Below are 21,157 nucleotides of genomic sequence, written 5' to 3'. Positions count from 1 at the left end.
GCATAGGGGATCTGAAGAATGAATGCATTCATTGGTGGCATATTCTCAAATTATGCTCAGAGTGAGTAGGTGGAATCCCACCTTGAGGATGCAGGTAGGGGTAAGGAGAAAGGATAGGAAGCTACCTACTGCACCATTTCCAGAAATGGGGCCTTCTTCCCCACCCTCTTCTACTTTCCATGCTACTTCCTGAGTCGACCTTCCACCTCTCCCTGACCTTGGACTGGTTTGTTATGTAAAAGCAAGCCCATACAGGAGAAGGGGTGGTTGTGTTCAGAACTGTGAGCGTACTTACCAGCTCATGGGACCTGTTCTGGTCTTTGTGTTACCACTGTTGCAGAAAGGTTGTTAAAGAGTACTCTAGGACAGAAGACAGTTGCAATCCTTTTGTGTTTGGTCCCCCTACCTCCTTCAGTGCAGGGGCTGCTTGGATCAAATTAGTTATCCTCTCTATCCTTGTACATGTTTTATGAAGCATTTTCCACATGCAAAGCATGTTTAGCATGCTGAGGCTATTATACATGTTTAAGTACAGATAATGACAAGATGGGGCATACTTACACGTGAACTGCATTCGGCATTTTCAAAGGTATTGTCTGAGTGCAGTTGGAATATACACACATTTCATTAAATATGCCACTACATGCATGTATGTGTTCAGAGCAGGGGTGAAATTTGTGTGAGAGCATTTGTGCATTACTGGGAGTTATTATAGAAGCCTAATTTATAAAGACACGTGGAGGGGCATAATCGAATGGGGACGACAATCTCTAAGGACGTCCGGCGAAGGGGCGGGGAAACCTGTATTATCGAAACAAGATGGGCGTCTATCTTTCGTTTCGATAATACGGTCGAGGACACCCAAATCTCAACATTTAGGTCGACCTTAGAGATGGTTGTTCCCAGTTTTCGGCCATAATGGAAACCAAAGATGTCTATCTCAAAACGACCAAATGCAAGCCTTTTGGTCATGGGAGGAGCCAGCATTTGTATTGCACTGGTCCCCCTGACATGCCAGGACACCAACCGGGCACCCTAGGGGGCACTGCAGTGGACTGCACAAATTGCTCCCACGTGCATAGCTCCCTTACCAATCTCCCCCCCCCCCCCCCCCCAGGTCCCCCTGCCTCTGAAGTACACTGCACCCACTACAACTGCTCCAGGGACCTGTATACTGCTGCGGTGGACCTGAGTATGGCATTTGAGGCTGACATAGAGGCTGGCAAAAAAGTATTTTTAAGCTTGTTTTTTATGGTGGGAGGGGGGGGTTAGTGACCACTGGGGGAGTAAGGGGAGGTCATCTGGTCAGTTGGGACACCTTTTTGAGGCTTGGTCATGAAAAAAGGGACCAAGTAAAGTCGGCCACATGCTCGTCAGGGACACCCTTCTTTTTTCCATTATTGGCCGAGGACGCCCATCTCTTAACCACGCCCCAATCCAGCCTTCAGTACACTGCCAACACGCCCCCTTGAACTTTGGTCGTCCCCGCAACAGAAAGCAGTTGAGGGCGCCCAAAATCGGCTTTCGATTAAGCTGATTTGGGCGACCCTGAGAGAAGGACGCCCATCTCCCGATTTGTGTCGGAAGATGGGCGCCCTTCTCTTTTGAAAATGAGCTGGATAGGCATCTAAGTTTTATAGAAAATATATAAAATTGGCAGCTTTTACATTTGATTTACACCCACTTGAAAAAAAGAACAGGTAGGGTTAGAGGGTTGAGAGATGTAGGTTTTTTTTTTAAGGCATCTTTTGGGCTGCTTTGTAACAAGTTTTTAATGCTTTGACTCCTTTTTGGTTATTGCCATGGTAGTAAAGCATACCTACTATATCCAACCTAAGAAATGCTATCGGCATTATTGGAGAGAGAGGAATTTTCTAACTGATCATCTATATATAGCCATTTACCTGGTACATGATTTTCAAAGGGCAAGTGCAAGTCTCTTGTTTTAGAAAATTGGAATGAGTAAAGTATACCAATGAATATTTTGTACCTGCGTTTTGTACAAGTAAAACACACAGAGAACATATTGTACGTAGATATGAAAATGACAATTTATGTGATTTATTTTCTGATCCTAGCTAAAATTGTCATGGAGATACCCTCGATCCTTCGTGCTCAAAAGTATGCCAACTTTAGAAACCTGTATATAGCTGAACTGAGTGAGGGCAGTTTTTGCACAGCCAATTTATCTGGCTAAAGTGATATTTCCACGAATTGCCCTCTATACTAACTGTTAGACACTGTTTAGAGAGCAATACACTTAACTGTTGTCCTCGCGACCTGCCCATATACATGAAGATCAAATGCCAGCAGTATAAAACTGTTCGTTCTTATGGTTAAAGTGTGAAATCTGTTCACAGTACTTAAAGTAATATGGTAGATAACAAGAAATTAAATATCAGCTGACCCGTCTAATCTGCCCAGTTCTGGTCCATACTACTAAGAATATATCTTAGCTGCCATCCACAAAATATGAACATCGAAGCTGCCATACTTTAATCCAGACCCAAGCTTTCTCACCAGGCTTTATAAACATTTAACCAGTTGAGGCCTGACTTAACCTGAGCATCTAACGATCTGTATACTTTATCTCGGGCCTTGTTGGATGGCGCCTGGCCATCAACTACTTGCTGTCATTGATTCAGTTGTTTTCCGGAGATTGTTGCCTGCTAAAATTGCTATGATGTGCTTCCTAATCATTGCCTGGTTTTCTGCTTATCACCTCTCGAGGTAGTTGAGTGGGTTGTTTGCAATTATCTCTCCTTGTTCTGCCACCATTCTCTTTCTGTCCCAAGTATACTTAAATTCTCTTACCAAGCTCGTTTCCACCACATCTACTGGCAAGTTGTTGCTGGTATCTACTAATCTTAGGGGGGGTCTTTTACTAAGGTGTGCTAGCATTTTTAGCTCACACTAAAAACCAGCTGGTGCTGAAAGGGAAATGGGACTTGATATACTGCCTTTCGGAGGTTTTTGGAACTACATTCAAAGCGGTTTATTTTATTTATTTATTTTTATTTTTGTTACATTTGTATCCCGCGCTTTCCCACTCATGGCAGGCTCAGTGCGGCTTACATGGGGCAATGGAGGGTTAAGTGACTTGCACAGAGTCACAAGGAGCTGCAGTGATAATTGAACTCAGTTCCCCAGGATCAAAGTCCACTGCACTAACCACTAGGCTACTCCTCCACTGGAACGCCCATGATATTCCTATGGGCGTCTCAACGTTTAGCACCAACTGTTTTTAGCATGAGCTAAAAACGCTAGCGTACCTTAGTAAAAGACTCCCGTAGTAAAGCATTATTCTGTTTTTGTTTTCTAGGGCTGTACAGTGTGAAAATTATTGTTTCATATAATTTCCCTTGTCATTTATTGAAATTTTCATTTCGTTAGGGTTTTGTTCTTTGTTTTTGTTCTCTTTTTTTCCTCCCCTTACAGGAACAATATTAAGACTGTGTACTCTTACAGAAGAGTGTTCCTTATTAGTTTTGGAAGACATCTCTATTCAAAATAAGACAGCTGCATCTAGTCAGATCATTCTTTGATCAAACATCCTTTGTATTGTTCAAATGTTAGTCCTACCACACCTGGATTACTGCAGTGTCCTTGGTATTAAGCATCAGTATCAGAAAAAAATTACAGATGATACAGAACACAGCTGCAAGACTAATATTCAAATTGAATGGATACACGAGCATTTCACCTTATCTCATCAAGCTGCACTGGCTTCCCATATCTGAAGGAATCAAGTTCAAAGCTGCTTGTTTAGTTTATCAAATCTTACAAGGGCACTGCATCTGAACTGCTAGCTAGAACTGCTTCACTATGCTTTACCCAGTTCAACAGGCTGAAAGAAAAACTGATGCTTAGCAACTCAATTTCACAACAGAGTCTGGAGTTAGCAGTGTAGGAGAAGGGTGCAGATAAGAGAGATTTACCCAGTGAACTGAGTTTCCAGGGAGGAGTGTAAGGAGAGATGAGAGTGTAGAGTAAATGCACTTATAAGTCAATAAGAGGAGTTTGAACTGTATGCGGAAATGGATAGAGATCCAGGGGAAGTGACTTGAGGAGAGGGCTAATATGAGCATTGCGACACTGGTGGAATATAAGTCATACAGCAGAATTTTGAACAGATTGAAGAGGAGAGAGATGGCTAAGTGGGAGACCTGTGAGAAGCAAGTTGCAATAGTCTAAGCGAGAGGTGATAAGAGTGTGGATAAGGGTTCAGCTGCAGCCTCCTCTTCTAGGAGGTTTTTTAGTGGGCCTAGGTGGCGACCCTAGTACTCTCAAAAGCATAGGTTTCCACCGCCATCTTGCTCTGCCCAGCAGGCCTAGTGCTGTCAGCCTTGCCAGGCCCAACCACAGAAGTCTCGGCCAGCTCCTCATTCAAAACAAGGGATGAGCTTTTGACTAACTCCAGAAGAGAATAGCCGCAGTCCAGTTAACCATCCTGGACGGCCCACCGGTAGGAGGGAGGTTTTATTTTTTCCAACAAAGATGGCTCCTTGTAACCTCCGACTGGTGGGTTCTTCAAATAAGTCTGTCTTGGTTACATCACGCATTGGTGGCAGCGACCACCAAATTGCCAACTGAGAACAGCATTCATCAGCTCTCTGCACAAGCAGATGCTTGTAGAGGAATTCTCCGCCTTTCTACAGGCCAGTGCGGTTGAACCGGTGGTACAGGGACAGAAGGGATTCTATTCCAGGTATTCCTTTTCCCAAAAAGACTGGATAATTTTGTCTCATCCTAGATCTAAGGGCCTTGAACAAATTCCTGGTCAAAGAACAGTTCAGGATGACTTCCCTAGGTATCCTACTCCCCATAATTCAGGAAAAAGATTGGCTATGCTGTCTGACCTTAAAGGATGCCTACACCCTTGTTTCGATACTTCCTAGTCACAGGAAGTATCTCAGATTCCAAATAGGGAAACACTACTACCAGTATTGCATTCTGCCGTTTGGCCTCGTGTCAGCTCCTAGGGTATTCTTCAAGTGTCTAGTGGTGTTGCAGCATGTTTGCACAGGCTTGGGCATATGTGTTTTCCTGTCTGGATGATTGGCTGATTGAGCATATCACAGGAAGGAGCAACAGATTCAGTGCACCTAATTATTTGGGTGTTGGAGTTTCTAGGGTTCGTGATAAACTACTCCAAGTCTCACCTTCTCCCAGTTCAGTAATTAGAGTACATAGGAGCCCTGCTTGATACATTACAGGCTCGTGCTTTTCTTCCGCAAGCGAGAGCAGAGTCCTTGATGACACTAGCCTCGCAAGTCCAAAGCAGCAGGCAAGTCACAGCTCGGCAAATGTTGAGGTTAATTAGCCACATGGCCTCAACATTGTATGTTACTCCCATGCCACATCTCCATTTGAGAGAGGCCCAGTGGATCCTAGCTTCCCAGTGATCTCAGATGGCTGGGAATCTATCTGACGTAATTCAGTTTCCTCCACAGTTGACTCATGCCCATTTCAACTTCCTCGAGCTGAGGGCCATTTGGAATGCTCTAAAGGCTTTCATAGATCGGCTACAGTACCAAATTATTCTTATTCAAATGGGCAACCAGGTTGCAGTGTTCTATGTGACCAAGCAAGGGGGATAAGGGATTATTTGGTGGATTATTTGCCACTTATCTCAACAACAAAGTCCTCCAGTTCCAAGCTCAAATCACACAACAGACTAGTGTCTGATACCTTTCTCCTCCATTGGAGGGAAGAGTCTTCTATATGCGTATCCTCCAGTACCTCTCATACAGAAGACTTGCTGAAACTCGAGCAAGACCAGGGACCTATAATTCTAATCACTCCTTATTGGCCGAGGCAGGTCTGGTTATCTCTTTTTCTGGAGTTGTCCTCCAAAGATCTGTGGAGAGTGGAATGTTTTCTTACCCTCATCACGCACAAGTAGGGATCCCTTCTGCATCCCAAACACCAGTACCTGGCCGTCATAGATTGGATGTTGAGAGCGTAGAATTTGAACCCTTAGATTTGCCAGAGGGTGTCTCTCGCAGCTTGCTTGCTTCCAGAAAAGACTCCACTAAGTATTGTTACTCATTTAACTGGAGGAGATTTTCCATCTTGTGTGAGAGCAAGACCTTAGATCCCCTCGCTTGTCTTACACAAAAACTGCTTGAATATCTCCTGCACCTCTCTGAGTCTGGTTTGAAATCCAACTGTGTAAGGGTTCTTCTCAATTCAATTAATGCTTATCAGTGTGTAAGAGGTAAGTCCTTCTATGTCCAGCCTGTAGTTGTTCGTGTGATTAGAGATTTGATGTTGACAAGGCCTCCCATCAAACCTCCAACTGTGTCATAGGATCTCAATATGCCCTCACCCAGCTGATAAACGCTGCTTTTAAGCCAGTTGATTCCTGTCATCTGAAGCATTTGACCTGGAAAGTTGTGTTTTTGGTGGCAGTCACTTCAGATCGCAGAGTCAGTGAACTTCAGGCTTTAGCTGATCTACCTTACACTAGATTTCACCACAATAGAGTAGTTCTCCGCATGCATCCTTGGCTGCTTCCTAAGGTGGCACCGGAATTCCATCTTAATCCATCAGTCGTTCCCAAAACTATATGCCCATCCTGGCAAAAGTGTACTGCATTCCTTAGATTGCTAGCTAGCCTTAGCCTTCTATCTGGAGTGGACTAAAGCCCATAGACAGTCCACCCAGCTTTTTGTTTCTTTTGACCCAAGCCGGATGGGGGTAGCCATTGGCAAATGCACAACTTCTTGTCTAGCAGATTGCATTTCCTTCACTTATTCCCAGGCTGGGCTGACTCTAGAGGGTCATGTCAAGGCTAATAATGTCAGAGCCGTGGCGACCTCGGTAGCCTACTTGAGGTCAGCCTCCATAGAGAAGATTTGCAGAGCTGCGGCGTGGTGTTCTGTCCACATATTCACATCTCATTACTGCCTTGAGCAGGATACACAACGTGATAGCCGGTTTGGTCAGACAGTCCTGAAGAATTTGGCTTGTAGAATCCAGCTCCCCCACTCCCAGGCCTGGTTTTCTTTGGTTCTAGGCTATACCACTAGTGTGTAAATGGTTTCAGGTTAATTGACTTTGAGGCCTTGACATTTCAAGTCCCTATTTTTCTAACATTGTTTTCAATTAGCCTGGTAGCTAGGCATTCCCATTTTATATGACAGAGGGACCTGTGCTCATGCATTAGGCGGAAGGTACCAGCACATGCACGGTGGGACGCTGCTAGAAATTTCTACAATTCATCTTTCTAGTCACCCAGATGTGAAAACACTTGGCCTATTGTCGTCTGAGAACATCTGCTACATGTGAGTAACTTTGCTAAAGACTTGGAGAATTCTTTAATTATAAATAATACAAGCTAGAACCTTCATTAAAAGTTTTGAGCATGTTTGATCAGAATTTAACAATGAAATTCCAAGTGAATTCTCTCGTCAAGAGTTGTTTCTAGTTTTTACGTAGTTTGAGAAGGATTCAGAAATACTTACACTAGGAAAAGTTCAGATTGGTTGTTCAGGCCCTCCTGTTATCCAAATTAGACTACTGTAATATAGCCTAACTGCATTTATTGAGGAGATTACAAACATTACAGAGTACTTCTATTCACCTGAGCTGTTCACTGAGTAAATTTGATAGTGACTCCATGGTATATTCAACTCCATTGGTTACCTATAAAAGCTAGAATCTGTTATAAATTGTATTGTTTAATATTCAAAATTGCACTGCTTTATATGCATAGGTTAATAACAGCTTGTACTCTTCTAAAAGATATGAGATGCGAATCAGCTGAAAGTACTAATTAAGGCTGTACCAAATATTTGATTTGGCCCCAAATACGTTATTTGTTTTCCGCCAAATAGTGATTTAAATTCAAATATGAATAATCTGGGGCTCTACAGTGCTAAACCCTACTGAAAAACACTTGATCTCTTATTTCACGTTCCTTCTTTTATTATTTATGTTAAAGCTCATTATTCATATTTGGACAAATAGTAAAATATTCTATTCAGTGCAGCTCTAATTTACTATTTCCAACATGTAAGGGTATAAAAGATGAGAATTTTCTCTTTGTCATTTCCTTAACAGGCAGCAAAAAGGTAGAACGTATTACCTACATCTATAAGTCAATTAGCAAATTACGTTTTTAGGAAATCTGTTAAGACAATGTTATTTAGAAAGCATGTAACCTCTACTTGGACTGAGCAGTAAGTTGATTCTGTTCAGTCCAGGATTATTTTACTGTTGCCTATATTTAAGTACTAGGAAAAAATGCCCGTTTCTGAGCGGAATGAAACGGGCGCTAGCAAGGGGCCCCCTCCCTCCGTCCCTCGAAGCTACTTGCCTTGTTCGCCCTCCCTCCGTCCCTCGAAGCTGTTCGCTGTGGGCCGTTTCGGCCCTGGAATGTCAATAGCTCCGCCCTCGACGTCATGACGTTTTGACGCGTCATGACGTTTTGACGCGAGGGCGGTGCAGACACTCCAGGGCACACCGGATATCTCGGGCGCCTCAACTTCCGTGGAGGCTTCAGAACGTTGGGGTTTCCTTTTATATATATAGATTAATGTGTTCTTCTGTATGCTCCCAGAATTATGTTTCTGGTTTCTTTATATGGAATCTACCTTGAACTTAGCGGCATAGGTAGAATAAAAGAAATGAGAAACATAAATGTAAAGTGAACAAACAAAAAAAGCCTTTAAAGTATTCATATGTTTTCATAAAGATGGTAATGTGGTATTATGGAATTGTTGCTCAGTGCTGTCTTCCTCAGGTTTTGGTGAGTAAAATCCATTAACTTCTATAAGAAGCTGTGTGTGACACTACTGAAAATAGTAAAACAGGGTAAATTTTATAACAGGGTATCTGTCTTGTGAAGCTACCACATACCTATAACTTGAGTTTGCACCAAGTTTGTAAATACTTTACTTTTTGAGACGCTTCCAAAAGCAATTAGGTGAACATGTGCTTTGATTTTAGCATGTACAAAAATTTGTTGAAAATAATGCACACCTACTTTTGAAACTTGAATAATGTGCTTAAGTCCACAGTTGGAATATCTCTGTTCATTACAGGTAAAAATGTGGCGAAATGGCATTATGTGCCATTGTGCTTTTAAAATTACATTATAACATAGTAAATGATGGTAGATAAATGGGGTTATTTTAGAAGCCTTGTTTGCAATTTCCACATAAAAATATCAATCCTTACGAATGTATATTGCATGCATGTGTAAAAACTGATTTCAGACAGATGCTGTTTCTATATCGAGATTTCAAGGGAGCCATGATTTAGCTGTGATGAGACTAAAATCTACACAGGTATTCCCCATTTCACAAAGTGAAAACACATGTATGGCAAAATAAGTTCCCACGTTTGCTTTTACACCTGCTCAACAGCAACATAGATGTTTTAAAAAAAAAAATGCTAGTTCTGTCCAGGGTTTTACACAAGAGATTACAGGAGTCATTCTCCTTAATCTCATGTAGTTTTTGTCCAGCTCTGAAATGAAACCACACAAAATTGCAGCCTCGTTACTTAATTTTGTGGTATTACACTTGTAATTTTGTAAAATGGGGTAACTATATGTAGAAGTTGCAAAGTTGCCACCTCCGTGTGGTAGCTGCTGGGTCTGTGCTGTTTATTTTTCAAAATGTGTCTTTGTAAAATGGCTGCTCTTATTGTATGCTCCAGCAAATAAGCATGTACTGCTGCTGTATTTTAGAAAAGGCTCTACATCGGTAGATTCTTTTCTAAAATACTACCAGAATTGATCATGTCCCTGGCATGAGTATCTCATTTCCAATCTCTATGCACAATGTAGAATAAGATTAAAGACTCTCATGGTCCATGTTCAGCAGTAATGTGACTTATTTTGGGTATATGTGCATACAAATTCTTATGTGGCTCCTGACACCCACTTCATACCTCCGTTCCAAGTAGAACCACTGTATTTTAGATTTGTAATAGCTGATTTGTGCAGGTTACCCAATGCTTTTTCATAGATTTGATGGCTGTATCTGGTGCTATGTTCAGGTCACCCCCTTGCCTTGTACAAAGTACAGTGCAGTCATATTTCTGACTTGAGTCTCTCTGTTTATAACTTGCATCATTTTATTTTTTCTTCTCCCTGTTTGGCACCTTTCTTTTCTCTCCCCTTTTGTGCCCCTCCCTCTCCACTGTTTTTTTAGGCTGAAGCATGCAAGTCCATTGAGCATGCCATGAAGAAGTGTCCCAATGGAATGTATTCTGAAATCAAGTATGACGGAGAGCGAGTTCAGGTCCATAAGAATGGCGATAACTTCAGCTACTTCAGCCGTAGCCTCAAGCCAGTGCTCTCCCATAAAGTGAGTCTTGAGCTGTTGGCGCCTTTTAGTTAATCAGTGATTCTGACTGGATGGTGTCATCTAATGGAGCCCAGCATTGGAATCACTCCTTAGTGGCCATTTCAGAAGTCTGTGAGAGGCACCTTCCCGCAGCGGCCCACACGGGAGGGCTCCAAGGTCTAGGCTGTGGCCTGTGGTCCACCATTTGAGTAGCCTTGTTCTTCTACACCTTTGAGTCTGGTTTCAAGACCAACTCAGTAAGTGTTCGCCTTAGTGCAGTTGGAGATTATCATCACCATATAGAGGGAAGCCCATCTCTGCTCAGCCTTTGGTGGTTTTTGTGAGGGATTTGCTTGTATTGAAACCTCCCCTAAAGCCCCCTGTAGTGTCATGGTATCTCAGTGTTATCCTTGCCCAGCTGATGAAAGCTCCCTCTGAAACACTTGATATCTGTCACCTGATGTTCCTGACCTGGAAGATCTTGTTTGGTGGCAGCTACTTTCAGCCTTCAGGGTCATTGAGCTCCAGGCCCTAGTGACTGAGCCACCTTATGCTAGGTTGTACACTAATAAGTGTTTTTGCATACATTCCAAGTTCCTTCCTAAGGTAATGTCTAAATTCCATCTAAGCCAGTCAGTTGTTCCACCGACAATTTTCCCAAAGTCAGATGCCCATCAAGGTGAAAGCACATTGCATGCTTTGGACTGCAAGAGAGCCATGGCTTTCTCTCTGGAGTGGACTCCCAGCATTTTGTTTCTTTTGACCCAACAGGACGGGGGCTGCCATTGCAAGGACTGCCGAGAGGTGGGGGGACAAGATTCCCCCAGGCCCGGACTCCAAGGGGGGCCCAGCGCAGAGGTCTGTCTCCTTCCCCAAGCCCCGCCAGCAGAAGCCTTTCTTCAGCGCTGTTCTCTGCTGCATTGCCTGCCCTGCGGCTGCTTTTCCCCCTCACGTCGTGCATGCTCGGTTTTGATGAATTTGAGCATGTGCAACGTGAAGGGAAATGGCAGAGAACAGCGCTGGAGAAAGGCTTCTGCTGGCGGGGCTTGGGGACTCCTGCTGGCCAAAGTATGTGGAGTTGCAGCAGGGGGCAGGGAGGTGGGGCAAAATGTCCCCCCCCCCCCCCCCCCCAATTTTTGAAGTCTGGTTATGTTGTGGTCCTGGGGAGGGGGGCACAGCGGTGGCCCTGCCCCCAGTCCAGCTCAGTCTCTTGGCGACCCTGGTCATTGCTAAACACATTCTTTTCAGTTGGCTCGCAGACTGCAACTCCTTTACTTATACCAAGTGTGGTCTGAGGCTAGAGGATTAATGTCACTACTCACAATGCGGTGAGTCAGTAGCCCATCTGAGATCAGCCTCTGTGAGGCGATAAGTAGGACTGCAATGTGAGCTTCAGTTCATACACTCAGCTCTCACTCCTGCCTAGACAGGACTGCAGATGCAACAGCCAATATGGTCAAGACAGCCCTTCAGAATTTATTTGAGGTCTAGAATCTAATTTCACTACTCCCCACCTGCCAATTTGTTCTCAGTTCCAGGCTATTCCAAAAAAAGAACCACACACAAAAAATGTATATTTGTTAGTTAAGGTCCAAGAAAACAGCAGGATAACCGATCCGCAAACTCCAAGATTGACAAAAACCCAAAGCAGATCAGTGCAGATAACACAAAATTTTAATTTAACTATTTCCCATTAAATTTAATAATGATCAATGTATAGAAAATATAAAAAGATAAAGTGTTTATATATTTATATAAAAATAATGATATAAAAAGTACAATAAAATAATACACATCAATATAAACATAGTAGCCATCAATTGCATAACTCATCAATTTCTGTCTTGTAGGTCCCAATGATATTATTAATAAAAAAAAAGTATTGTTGGTAAAGATGAGATTATCATAGGGCAAATAGTAAGTAGAAAAAGACCGACTGAATTCAAAAAATGAGCTGCCTTACCCAGATTTCAATACAAAGATACACAAGCAGGGAGTTCAATAAGAACAAATCTTTTAGATAAGTATGCAACTCCTATACAAAGTGCACGATCTTTTGATCATTCTGTTAGAAAGATTTTAAAAGATATTTAGTGTATCTCAAATCGTAAATTTAGACAACGTTTTAGAAGTGCCACATTGTTGATTCTATGTGTCCACAACAATATTAAAAAATTAACGGCTGGCATGAACATTTTAGAGTAATAAAAACAATAAATGAAATATTAATGCATGAAATACTAACTCGATCCAGCAAGAAACGAAAAACTGTATATTGTAGTCCATACTTGTATATATAAAATGTAAATATATCCCAAAGGGAACCGCCATAGTCCGCAGAAATGGACAGTGAGATCAATCGCGTAAAAATGTATCATAGAATACCCCAAGATTTCGATAGCAAAAGCTCCTGTCAAAAGCCGTCGGTCAGAAAAACCGGTTGGAGGCTTCATTTAGAACGTTCGGGTTGCGAATTGTGTCCGGAAGGGGCGTGGCTGAGGGCGGGTCTGTGAGTGAGAGTGAGTGGTGCATGAGTGAGAGTGAGTGATGCTGACAGCCTAGCCTTCACTGTTTCCCTCCCACAGAGTGAGCTTCAGAATGTTGCAGGTGAGAATTATTTATATAGATAATTCTTCAAAAAACTCTGTGGCACAATTAAAACCAGCATCTTTAAAGTATGCACAATACGGGCAGTTCACAGGCATAGATATAATGCAGACATACTGCTATCTCAATTGTGATCAAAAATTGATCATTTATCAAAAATTATGCTATTGATGAGAGAACACTAATATCCGTGCACTGATTGTTCTCTTGAAGCTTATATAGAGTGCAAATACATGGTTAATGTTGATATTGACATAATGTGACATTTGATGAACGTTGGCAATAAGAATCACAAAATCCATATCCAACATTAGTGTATAGTCTGAATATCCGTTATACAAAAACAGAATGTGTATGTCACTGCTCATGGCATAATTCTAAGCTGGTTATGTAGTCCTTCTAAAAAAATATATATGGATTGCTGTGTATTTTGTATTGTTACCAAATGTGTGGTTAGAAAAATACAGATAAATCCAATTCTGCATTGAGACCTGCAGGGGAAACAGTATTGAGTTCAAAAATGGCTCTCTGTTCTTGTTCCCTCCAGGATGGCTTGATCACTTTAAATGCACAAAAGCGCAGATCTGAAAAAACATGGCAGTGCTCCATGCAATGTTAGACTAGTGGAGCTGAGATGTCTCCTCTTTTGATACTGCTTCTGTGTTCAATCATCCTCGTCTTCATTTTTGTAATAGTCTTCCATACATAGATGAGCTGCCAAGGACATAGAATAAGATATATTCCCCCTTCAGTATTACAATTCGAGGAGTGTCTCAGTGGGTAAGACTTCTATGTTTGCAGATAAATGAATACATTGATTGAAAGTGAAGATGTGCAAACTGAGCAGGATCCGCAGGGTTGATGCCCTGTTGTGGGCTGAAGTGCTAACTGCGCTGGAGGGAGGGCAGAAGGGGCACAATCTCCTTGTTGTTTCTGCTCCTAGTGTGGGCTATAGGCCATTTATTTTGGAAACAACTATGTGCTTCTAAAGTGTGCCAATGTTTTCTTAATATCCTTTTTATGTCTGTTGAAAAATTGGAGAATCTTAAACTGCAGACCAGGTCAGGTCTCTTCCGTTCTTCATGGTCTTCATGGTCATTTAATAGCTCATCTCTATTCGTCATTTTTGCTCAGTTTAAACCTTTAATAATACATTCCTTCGGATAACCTCTATCTGTGAATCTTGTTGCTATAGGTTTTGCTCGATGTTCAAATTCAGTATAGTTACTACGTATATGTCTTCTAAGTCGGAGAAACTGTGAATAAGGAATATTCTCTTTTAGGCTTCTATTATATCTTTGAAAGTGAAGGAAGTGGTTTTTGTCAGTCGGTTTTCTGTATATTGTAGTGGTGAAGTTGAATGTAACATAGTAGATGACGGCAGAGAAAGACCTGTACGGTCCATCCAGTCCCAACAAGATAAACTCATATGTGCTACTTTGTGTATACCTGACTTTGATTTGTATCTGCCATTTTCAGGGCACAGACCGTAGAAGTCTGACCAGCACTAGCCCCGCCTCCCCCCACCGGCTCTGCCACCCAATCTCCGCTAAGCTTCTGTGTTGTTCTTGATGAGAATATCTAGGAAAGGAATCTCCTTTGTATTGTAATTCATAGAGAACTCAAGATGTGAATTTTAACTATTTAGCCATGAGTGAAATTATTCAAGTCTATTTATGCTCCCCTTCCATAGTACTAATATATCGTATATATATCACCTCCAGAATCTTAGTTCTTCCTTGTATGGGTGATTTTCTAAAAATTGGTGCTCAAAAAAGGCCACATAGAGGACAGCGATGTCAGGGGCCATACTTGCCCCCATCGCTGTACCTCTAATCTGTTTGTAAAATGTATCCTGGAAACAAAAATACTTCTCTCGAAGTGCTATAGTATTCTTGTCCCTGTCTTTCAAAACATACGTGATTATATCCAAAGCTTGTTGATGAGGGATGTTAGTATATAGAGATTCCAAATCAAAGGTTACTAAAATAATGTCGTTTAAATCTCCATCAAAATCTTGTAGTAAATTAATGACATGGGAAGAGTCACGAATGAATGACTTCACCAATGGGATAAAGGATCTCAAGAAAGTGTCCACGAAGATAGAGAGGGGCTCAAGAACAGAGCCTATACCAGATACAATGGGTCTACTGGGGGGGGGGGGGGTCCACTAGAGTCTTGTGAATTTTAGGTAAAACGTAAATCACTGGTGTAACAGGTTGGGTTGTGATCAAAAAAATATCCCTTTCCTTCATTGTGAGGAATCCAGATCGATAACCAAAATCAACCCAAAAGTTAATTTCCTTTCTTAGTTCTTCTGTTGGATCATAATCCAGTTTATAGTAGAATTGATTGTCAGATAATTGTCAATTAATTTCTTTAACATAATCACTAGTGTTAAGGATGACAATTCCTCCCCCCTTGTCTGCTGGTTTAATTATATCTTTATTTTGTGTTAGGTTCTTGAGTGCTCTGCTTTCATCTTTTGAAAGATTATAGAATATTCTTTTTTTCTAATTGTTCTATATCCCGTAGTACACATTGATGGAACGCAACTATTAATGGGTCAGTCGACCCAGGTGGAATCCATTTAGAAGGACATTTAACCATGGAGGGATCGAATTGATTGTAGTGTCATTCTCAAAGAAATGTGCAATCTTGAGTTTTCTTTCAAATTTGCACAAATCAATTCTAGTTTGTAGAGGGTCATATGTATTAGTAGGTACGAATTTGAGACCTTTCTTTAAACTGAGATCTCTTCCTTTGTTAAAGTTATTTCTGATAAATTAATTATGGGTATGTCAACTTCTTGTATGACGGACGGCGATGGTATTGCATCATCCTGCCTCTCCCTCTGCCATGTCCTCTCCCTCAAAATTCCATCCTGACATAAGGCTAGTGTTCTCTCTCCAGATCTCTGTGTTTCATCCTGTGTTGGGGGAAGTAGTACCTTCTTTCCCATTTCCTTTTGTTTCTCGTGTCCCAAATCCTGTCTAAAAAAGTAGGTTCAGTTTCCTTTCCAGGTATTATTGTGGAATTATTGATTAGTGTGGAACATGAAGAAATGAATAATTCATCTGAATCGTCGCATATCCTTTTCCGAGCTCTCTCAATTGTGTGGTTAGCTGCTCCTTCTGGATTGGTATCCAATTCTTGATTGTTTGTTCTGTGTTTTACTAAGGTGTCCCTTCCTTATAACTATTTTTTCGTCTTACAAAATTATTTTTATTAAGTACTGCCCATGGGTAAATGATGCCTTTACGGTAGTCCTCTTCATCCCTTTTGTATTTGTCATGTTTCATTTTCTTAATGTCTTTCTTTAAAGTTATCTAGTTTTATATTTAGTGCTGCTAAATTTATATCAAAATTCGGGTCATCCCTTTTTAAAATATCAATCTTTTCATCTGTTTCACCCTTAATAGTGTCTAATTTTTCTTTTGAGGTTTCAGTGAGAAGGATCATAAGATCCAAGGAGCATTTGTTTAAAATTGAGCACCATTTCTCAATAAACATCTTATTATCCCTAAAAAGTTGAGGTTCTTTAAGAATTCTCAACCCTCTAGGGATGTGTTGAACCCTACAATACTGTATAAGCATAGCATAATGTAATTGAAATCTTATAGAGTTCTGTTTTAGGTCAATCAGATCATTCCAATGGTCATCCAGTGAATCTTCATCTTCATCCTCAAACATCACGGGTTCCTGGAGAAGATGATGTAGGCGATCTTCTGGGTAGCTCATAACATTGTCCCAGTTCTTGAAGGCTATCCCTCACCAATATACATACAGTAACCAGAGAGGGTAAAATAGTATACACAAATAGCAAATAGAGAAAAGGCACAGCTGGGCCTTCAAGACTGAAACAACAGGAGTCCTTGATTAATATCAGATCCGGCACGGGATTTTTTTGAAAGAGTAATAAATGGATTCACTTTCACTCAGGATTTTGAGACCTAAATCATATCTCCTTTTCTCATATGAGAGGAATTCCGTCCCCTTTATCATTTTGGTCGCGCTTCTTTGAATCTTTTCTAATTCCACTATGTCTCATTTGAGATACGGCGACCAGAATTGCATCCAATACTCAAGGTGAGGTCACACCATGGAGTGATACAGAGGCACTCTAGTATTCTTGGTTTTACTTACGATCCCTTTTCTAATAACTCCTAGCATCCTGTTTGCTTTTTTGGCCGCTGCCACACACTGGGCAGAAGATTTCAGCGTATTGTCAAAAATGACAAGATCTTTTTCTTGGGTGCTGACTCCTAAGGTGGACCTCTAGCATCAGGTAACTATGATTTGGATTATTCTTCCCAATGTGCATCACTTTGCATTTGTCTACATTAAATTTCATATGCCATTTGGATGCCCAGTCTTCCAGTTTCACAGTCCACAAGTGTTTACCAACTTTACATAGTTTTATATCATTTGCAGATTTAATCACGTTCTGAATTCCAGATCATTTATAAATATGTTAAATAGCACTGGTCCCAGTATAAATCCCTGCAGCAGTCCTCTATTTTCCCTTCTTCATTGAGAGAAATGGCCATTTAACTATACCTTTTTTTTTCTGTCCAATAACCAATTCCTAATCCGCAACAGAACATTGCCTCCTACCCCATGACTCGTTAAGTTTCTTAGGAGTCTTTCATGAGGAACTTTGTCAAAAGCTTTCTGAAAATCTAGATACACTACATTAACTAGCTCACCTTTATTATTCATGCCTTCAAAGAAATGAAACAAATTGGTGAGGCAAGACTTCCCTTAGCTGATTCCAGCCCAGAAAAGGTGATGCAATAGAGGTCTGTAAATCACAGTAATCAAGCAGAACAGATCTAAATCAATGTTCAGAAACCACAAAACTTTATTAAAAATAACCCAACGTGGCCACGTTTCGCCTCCCAAGAGGCTGCATCAGAGAACTTTTTATAATTTGTAATAGTTATTTTTGATTTTACTTGTGTCTTTCAGTGTAAAGTAAATCCCCTGACGCAGCCTGTTAGGAGGCAAAACGTGACCACGTTGGGTTATTTTTAATAAAGTTTTATGGTTTCTGAACATTGACTGAGATCCGTTCTGCTCTTCGATTCCCTTGGCTGAATCCCATTTAAACAATGTTTGTCTATGTGTTCAGTGATTTTATTCTTTATAATAGTTTCCACTATTTTCCCCGGCGCTGAAGTTAGGCTTACGGGTCTATAATTTCCTGGATCCCCCCTGAAATCCTTTTAAAAATCGGCATTAACATTGACCACCCTCCGATCTTCAGGTACCACAGACGATTTAAAGACAGGTTACCTCAGATCAGCAGTTTCATGTTTGAGCTCTTTCAGTACTCTAGGGTGCATGCCATCCAATCCAGGTGATTTACTACTATTTAATTTATTTATTTACCGGCTTTTTGAAGGAATTCACTCAAGGTGGTGTACAGTAAGAATACATGAAACATGAGCAATGGGCAATTACAGCAGCAAAAATATTAAAATAACAATACAAAGTATGGCTCAGCACGTCTTCCCAGGTTCACCAAGATTACTTTCAGTTCCTTCGCATCAACTTCTTTTAATGGAAGAAGTAACTAACTTCTTAGTCTCACACACACAAAAGGAGTGACACATACTGCAGCAGGACATGTTTATCCACTCCTACCCTAGCTGAGATAACATCTAATCATCTCTGTGACCTCATATGCAACTTTCTTTAAATTAGTCCTCTTATTTTCTAAGCCCTCTTACTCTTACCTATCTATATGTTCCATCTGTCTAGTAAAATGTTCTATTATATTGCATTGACATTGTAAGTAGTGTACTATGCATACTTTGTATTGTTGTTTGAATATTTTTACTTCTGTCTATTGCTTATGTTTGATTTATTCTTACTGTACACCACCTTGCATGAAGTCTTTCAAAAGGTGGTAAATAAATCCTAATAAATAAATCTTCCAAAAAGACAGGTGCCTCTTCCGCTCTTCATGATCTAACGGTCCCACGAATTCCTTCATAAGCTTTCTGCTTTTGATGTACCTGAAAAAGTTGTTACTGGACCTGTTCTACTCTCATTTATTTATTTATTTATTTTAATAACCTTTTTGTTTTGAACTTTTACAATTTTAAGTAGATTACAAGTTATACATGTATAATAAAATATTGAAATAAACAGAGCAAAACAAGCAAACGTACACATCCACCTCAGATTTAGTACTGCCAGTTGATATCACCTTTGATGCATGGCATTGTGTTCAAGTAGACTAGTACTGATGTATGGGGGGATTGGATGGCAGTGATATGTTAGGAGGCTTGGATTAGCTGAGATAGTCCAAGCAAGCAGGAGTAGAGGCTAACCAAAAGACGAATCCAATGCTGGAGATAGTGTGAGGAAATTCTTTATCATTGCTGATACAAAGGGACCTGACACGTTTTGTAACGCCGAAACACGGACCATGTCGGGTCCCTTTGTATCAGCAACAATAAAGAATTTCCTCACACTATCTCCAGCATTGGATTCGCCTTCTGGTCAGCCTCTACTCCTGTGTACTTGGATTTCTTGACGTAGAGGTTCTCCCCTGCTTTTGTGTTTCTGTTAGCTAAGATAGTAACATATATGACAACAGATAAAGACCTAAATAGCCAATCTAATTTTGCCAGCAAGCTGCATAGAATGTGAATTCCACTTCAAACAGCTTACCATAGGTTCTCATTCTCATACACAGAACCTTTCCAGGCAGTAATACAAAAATGTTGTAGGTTACGTGGGCATGAAGTAGATGGAGAGTGGAGGAGTGGCCTAGTGGTTAGGGTGGTAGACTCTGGTCCTGGGGAACTGAGGAACTGAGTTCAATTCCCACTTCAGGCACAGGCAGCTCCTTGTGACTCTGGGCAAGTCACTTAACCCTCCATTGCCCCAGGTACAAATAAGTACCTGTATACAATATGTAAGCCACATTGAGCCTGCCTTGTGTGGGAAAGCATGTGGTACAAATGTAACAAAAATTAAAAAAAATAAAATAAATGTTTGCAATGAAAATTAGTGTGTTGCAGATTTTCGTTGTGATTGACTGGTATACTGCTGATCTTGTGTCTAGGTGGCTCATTTTAAGGACTTTATCCCAAAGGCTTTTCCAGGAGGAAACAGCATGATCCTGGACTCTGAAGTGCTGCTGATAGATACCAACACAGGGAAGCCCCTGCCCTTTGGCACCCTTGGAGTACATAAGGTAAAGTGCAACTCCTCCAGCTTCAGTAAAGAATCCAGCAGCCATTAGAGGAAAGAATTATTTAAAAGCAGCTGACTGCAATTCTATAAATCATAAAGTTTTTGCTGTACATAACTCGAATAATGGCTTATCTTCTTGAAGAAAGAGCCAAAGACAGTATAGCCTGAAAGTTGTTAGAGATCAATCAAGTTTATGCCAAGGGTTGCAGTTCTGATGGTACATCTAATGGTTCACGCCCTTATCATTTTTCCTATTAAACACTCAATGGATGCGAAGATGCAGTAGCCTGAACCACTGAATATATACAAGAATGCATCTAGACCACAGATGAGTTCAGTGAATCAGTTTGTTTGTTGGGGGGAAGAGGGGGTGGTGGTTGGGAGGCGAGGATAGGGGAGGGCAGACTTATACGGTCTGTACCAGAGCTGCTGATGGGAGAGGGGGTGGTGGTTGGGAGGCGAGGATAGGGGAGGGCAGACTTATACGGTCTGTACCAGAGCCGCTGATGGGAGAGGGGGTGGTGGTTGGGAGGCGAGGATAGGGGAGGGCAGACTTATACGGTCTGTACCAGAGCCGCTGATGGGAGGCGGGACTGGTGGTTGGGAGGCGGGAAATACTGCTGGGCAGACTTATACGGTCTGTGCCCTGAAAAGGACAGGTACAAATTCAAGGTAAGGTATACACATATGAGTTTGTCTTGGGCAGACTGGATGGACCATGCAGGTCTTTTTCTGCCGTCATCTACTATGTAATCAGGTTAACACACTGAACGTGAAGGGACTGATATTCAGCCAAGGTTTAAGCAAGCAGAAGTTCCTGCCCCCCTTTAAACAGGGCCAAGGGGTTCAGCTCATGATATTCAGCAGCACTTAATCAGAAAGTGCTACTGAATATTGGCTCAGACTGCACAGTCAAATCCAGCCGGGGCTATCTGGGGGTGGAATTAGGATGGAGCTGGCAGCAGGGGCCTTATTCAGTGCTGGTGCCCACATAGCTAAGTGGCTAGATAGGACCGTACTAAAGGCTGCCCTATGTT

At 41.4% G+C, this 21,157-nt stretch overlaps 1 protein-coding gene across 1 annotated transcript in view; it reads left to right on the top strand.

Moving 5' to 3' along the window:
- The window catches only part of LIG3 (DNA ligase 3), a 158,693-nt gene that overhangs the window by 65,971 nt on the left and 71,565 nt on the right, over nucleotides 1–21,157 (top strand). The window contains exons 9-10 of the mRNA XM_030222374.1: nucleotides 10,167–10,322; nucleotides 19,990–20,121. Coding sequence (XP_030078234.1) covers nucleotides 10,167–10,322; nucleotides 19,990–20,121 — 288 coding nt within the window. The remainder of the gene's footprint in view (nucleotides 1–10,166; nucleotides 10,323–19,989; nucleotides 20,122–21,157) is intronic.

Source organism: Microcaecilia unicolor, chromosome 13, assembly GCF_901765095.1.
Source record: "Microcaecilia unicolor chromosome 13, aMicUni1.1, whole genome shotgun sequence".
In the NCBI taxonomy this organism is placed as follows: domain Eukaryota; kingdom Metazoa; phylum Chordata; class Amphibia; order Gymnophiona; family Siphonopidae; genus Microcaecilia; species Microcaecilia unicolor.
This window is presented reverse-complemented; position numbering and strand designations above follow the sequence as displayed.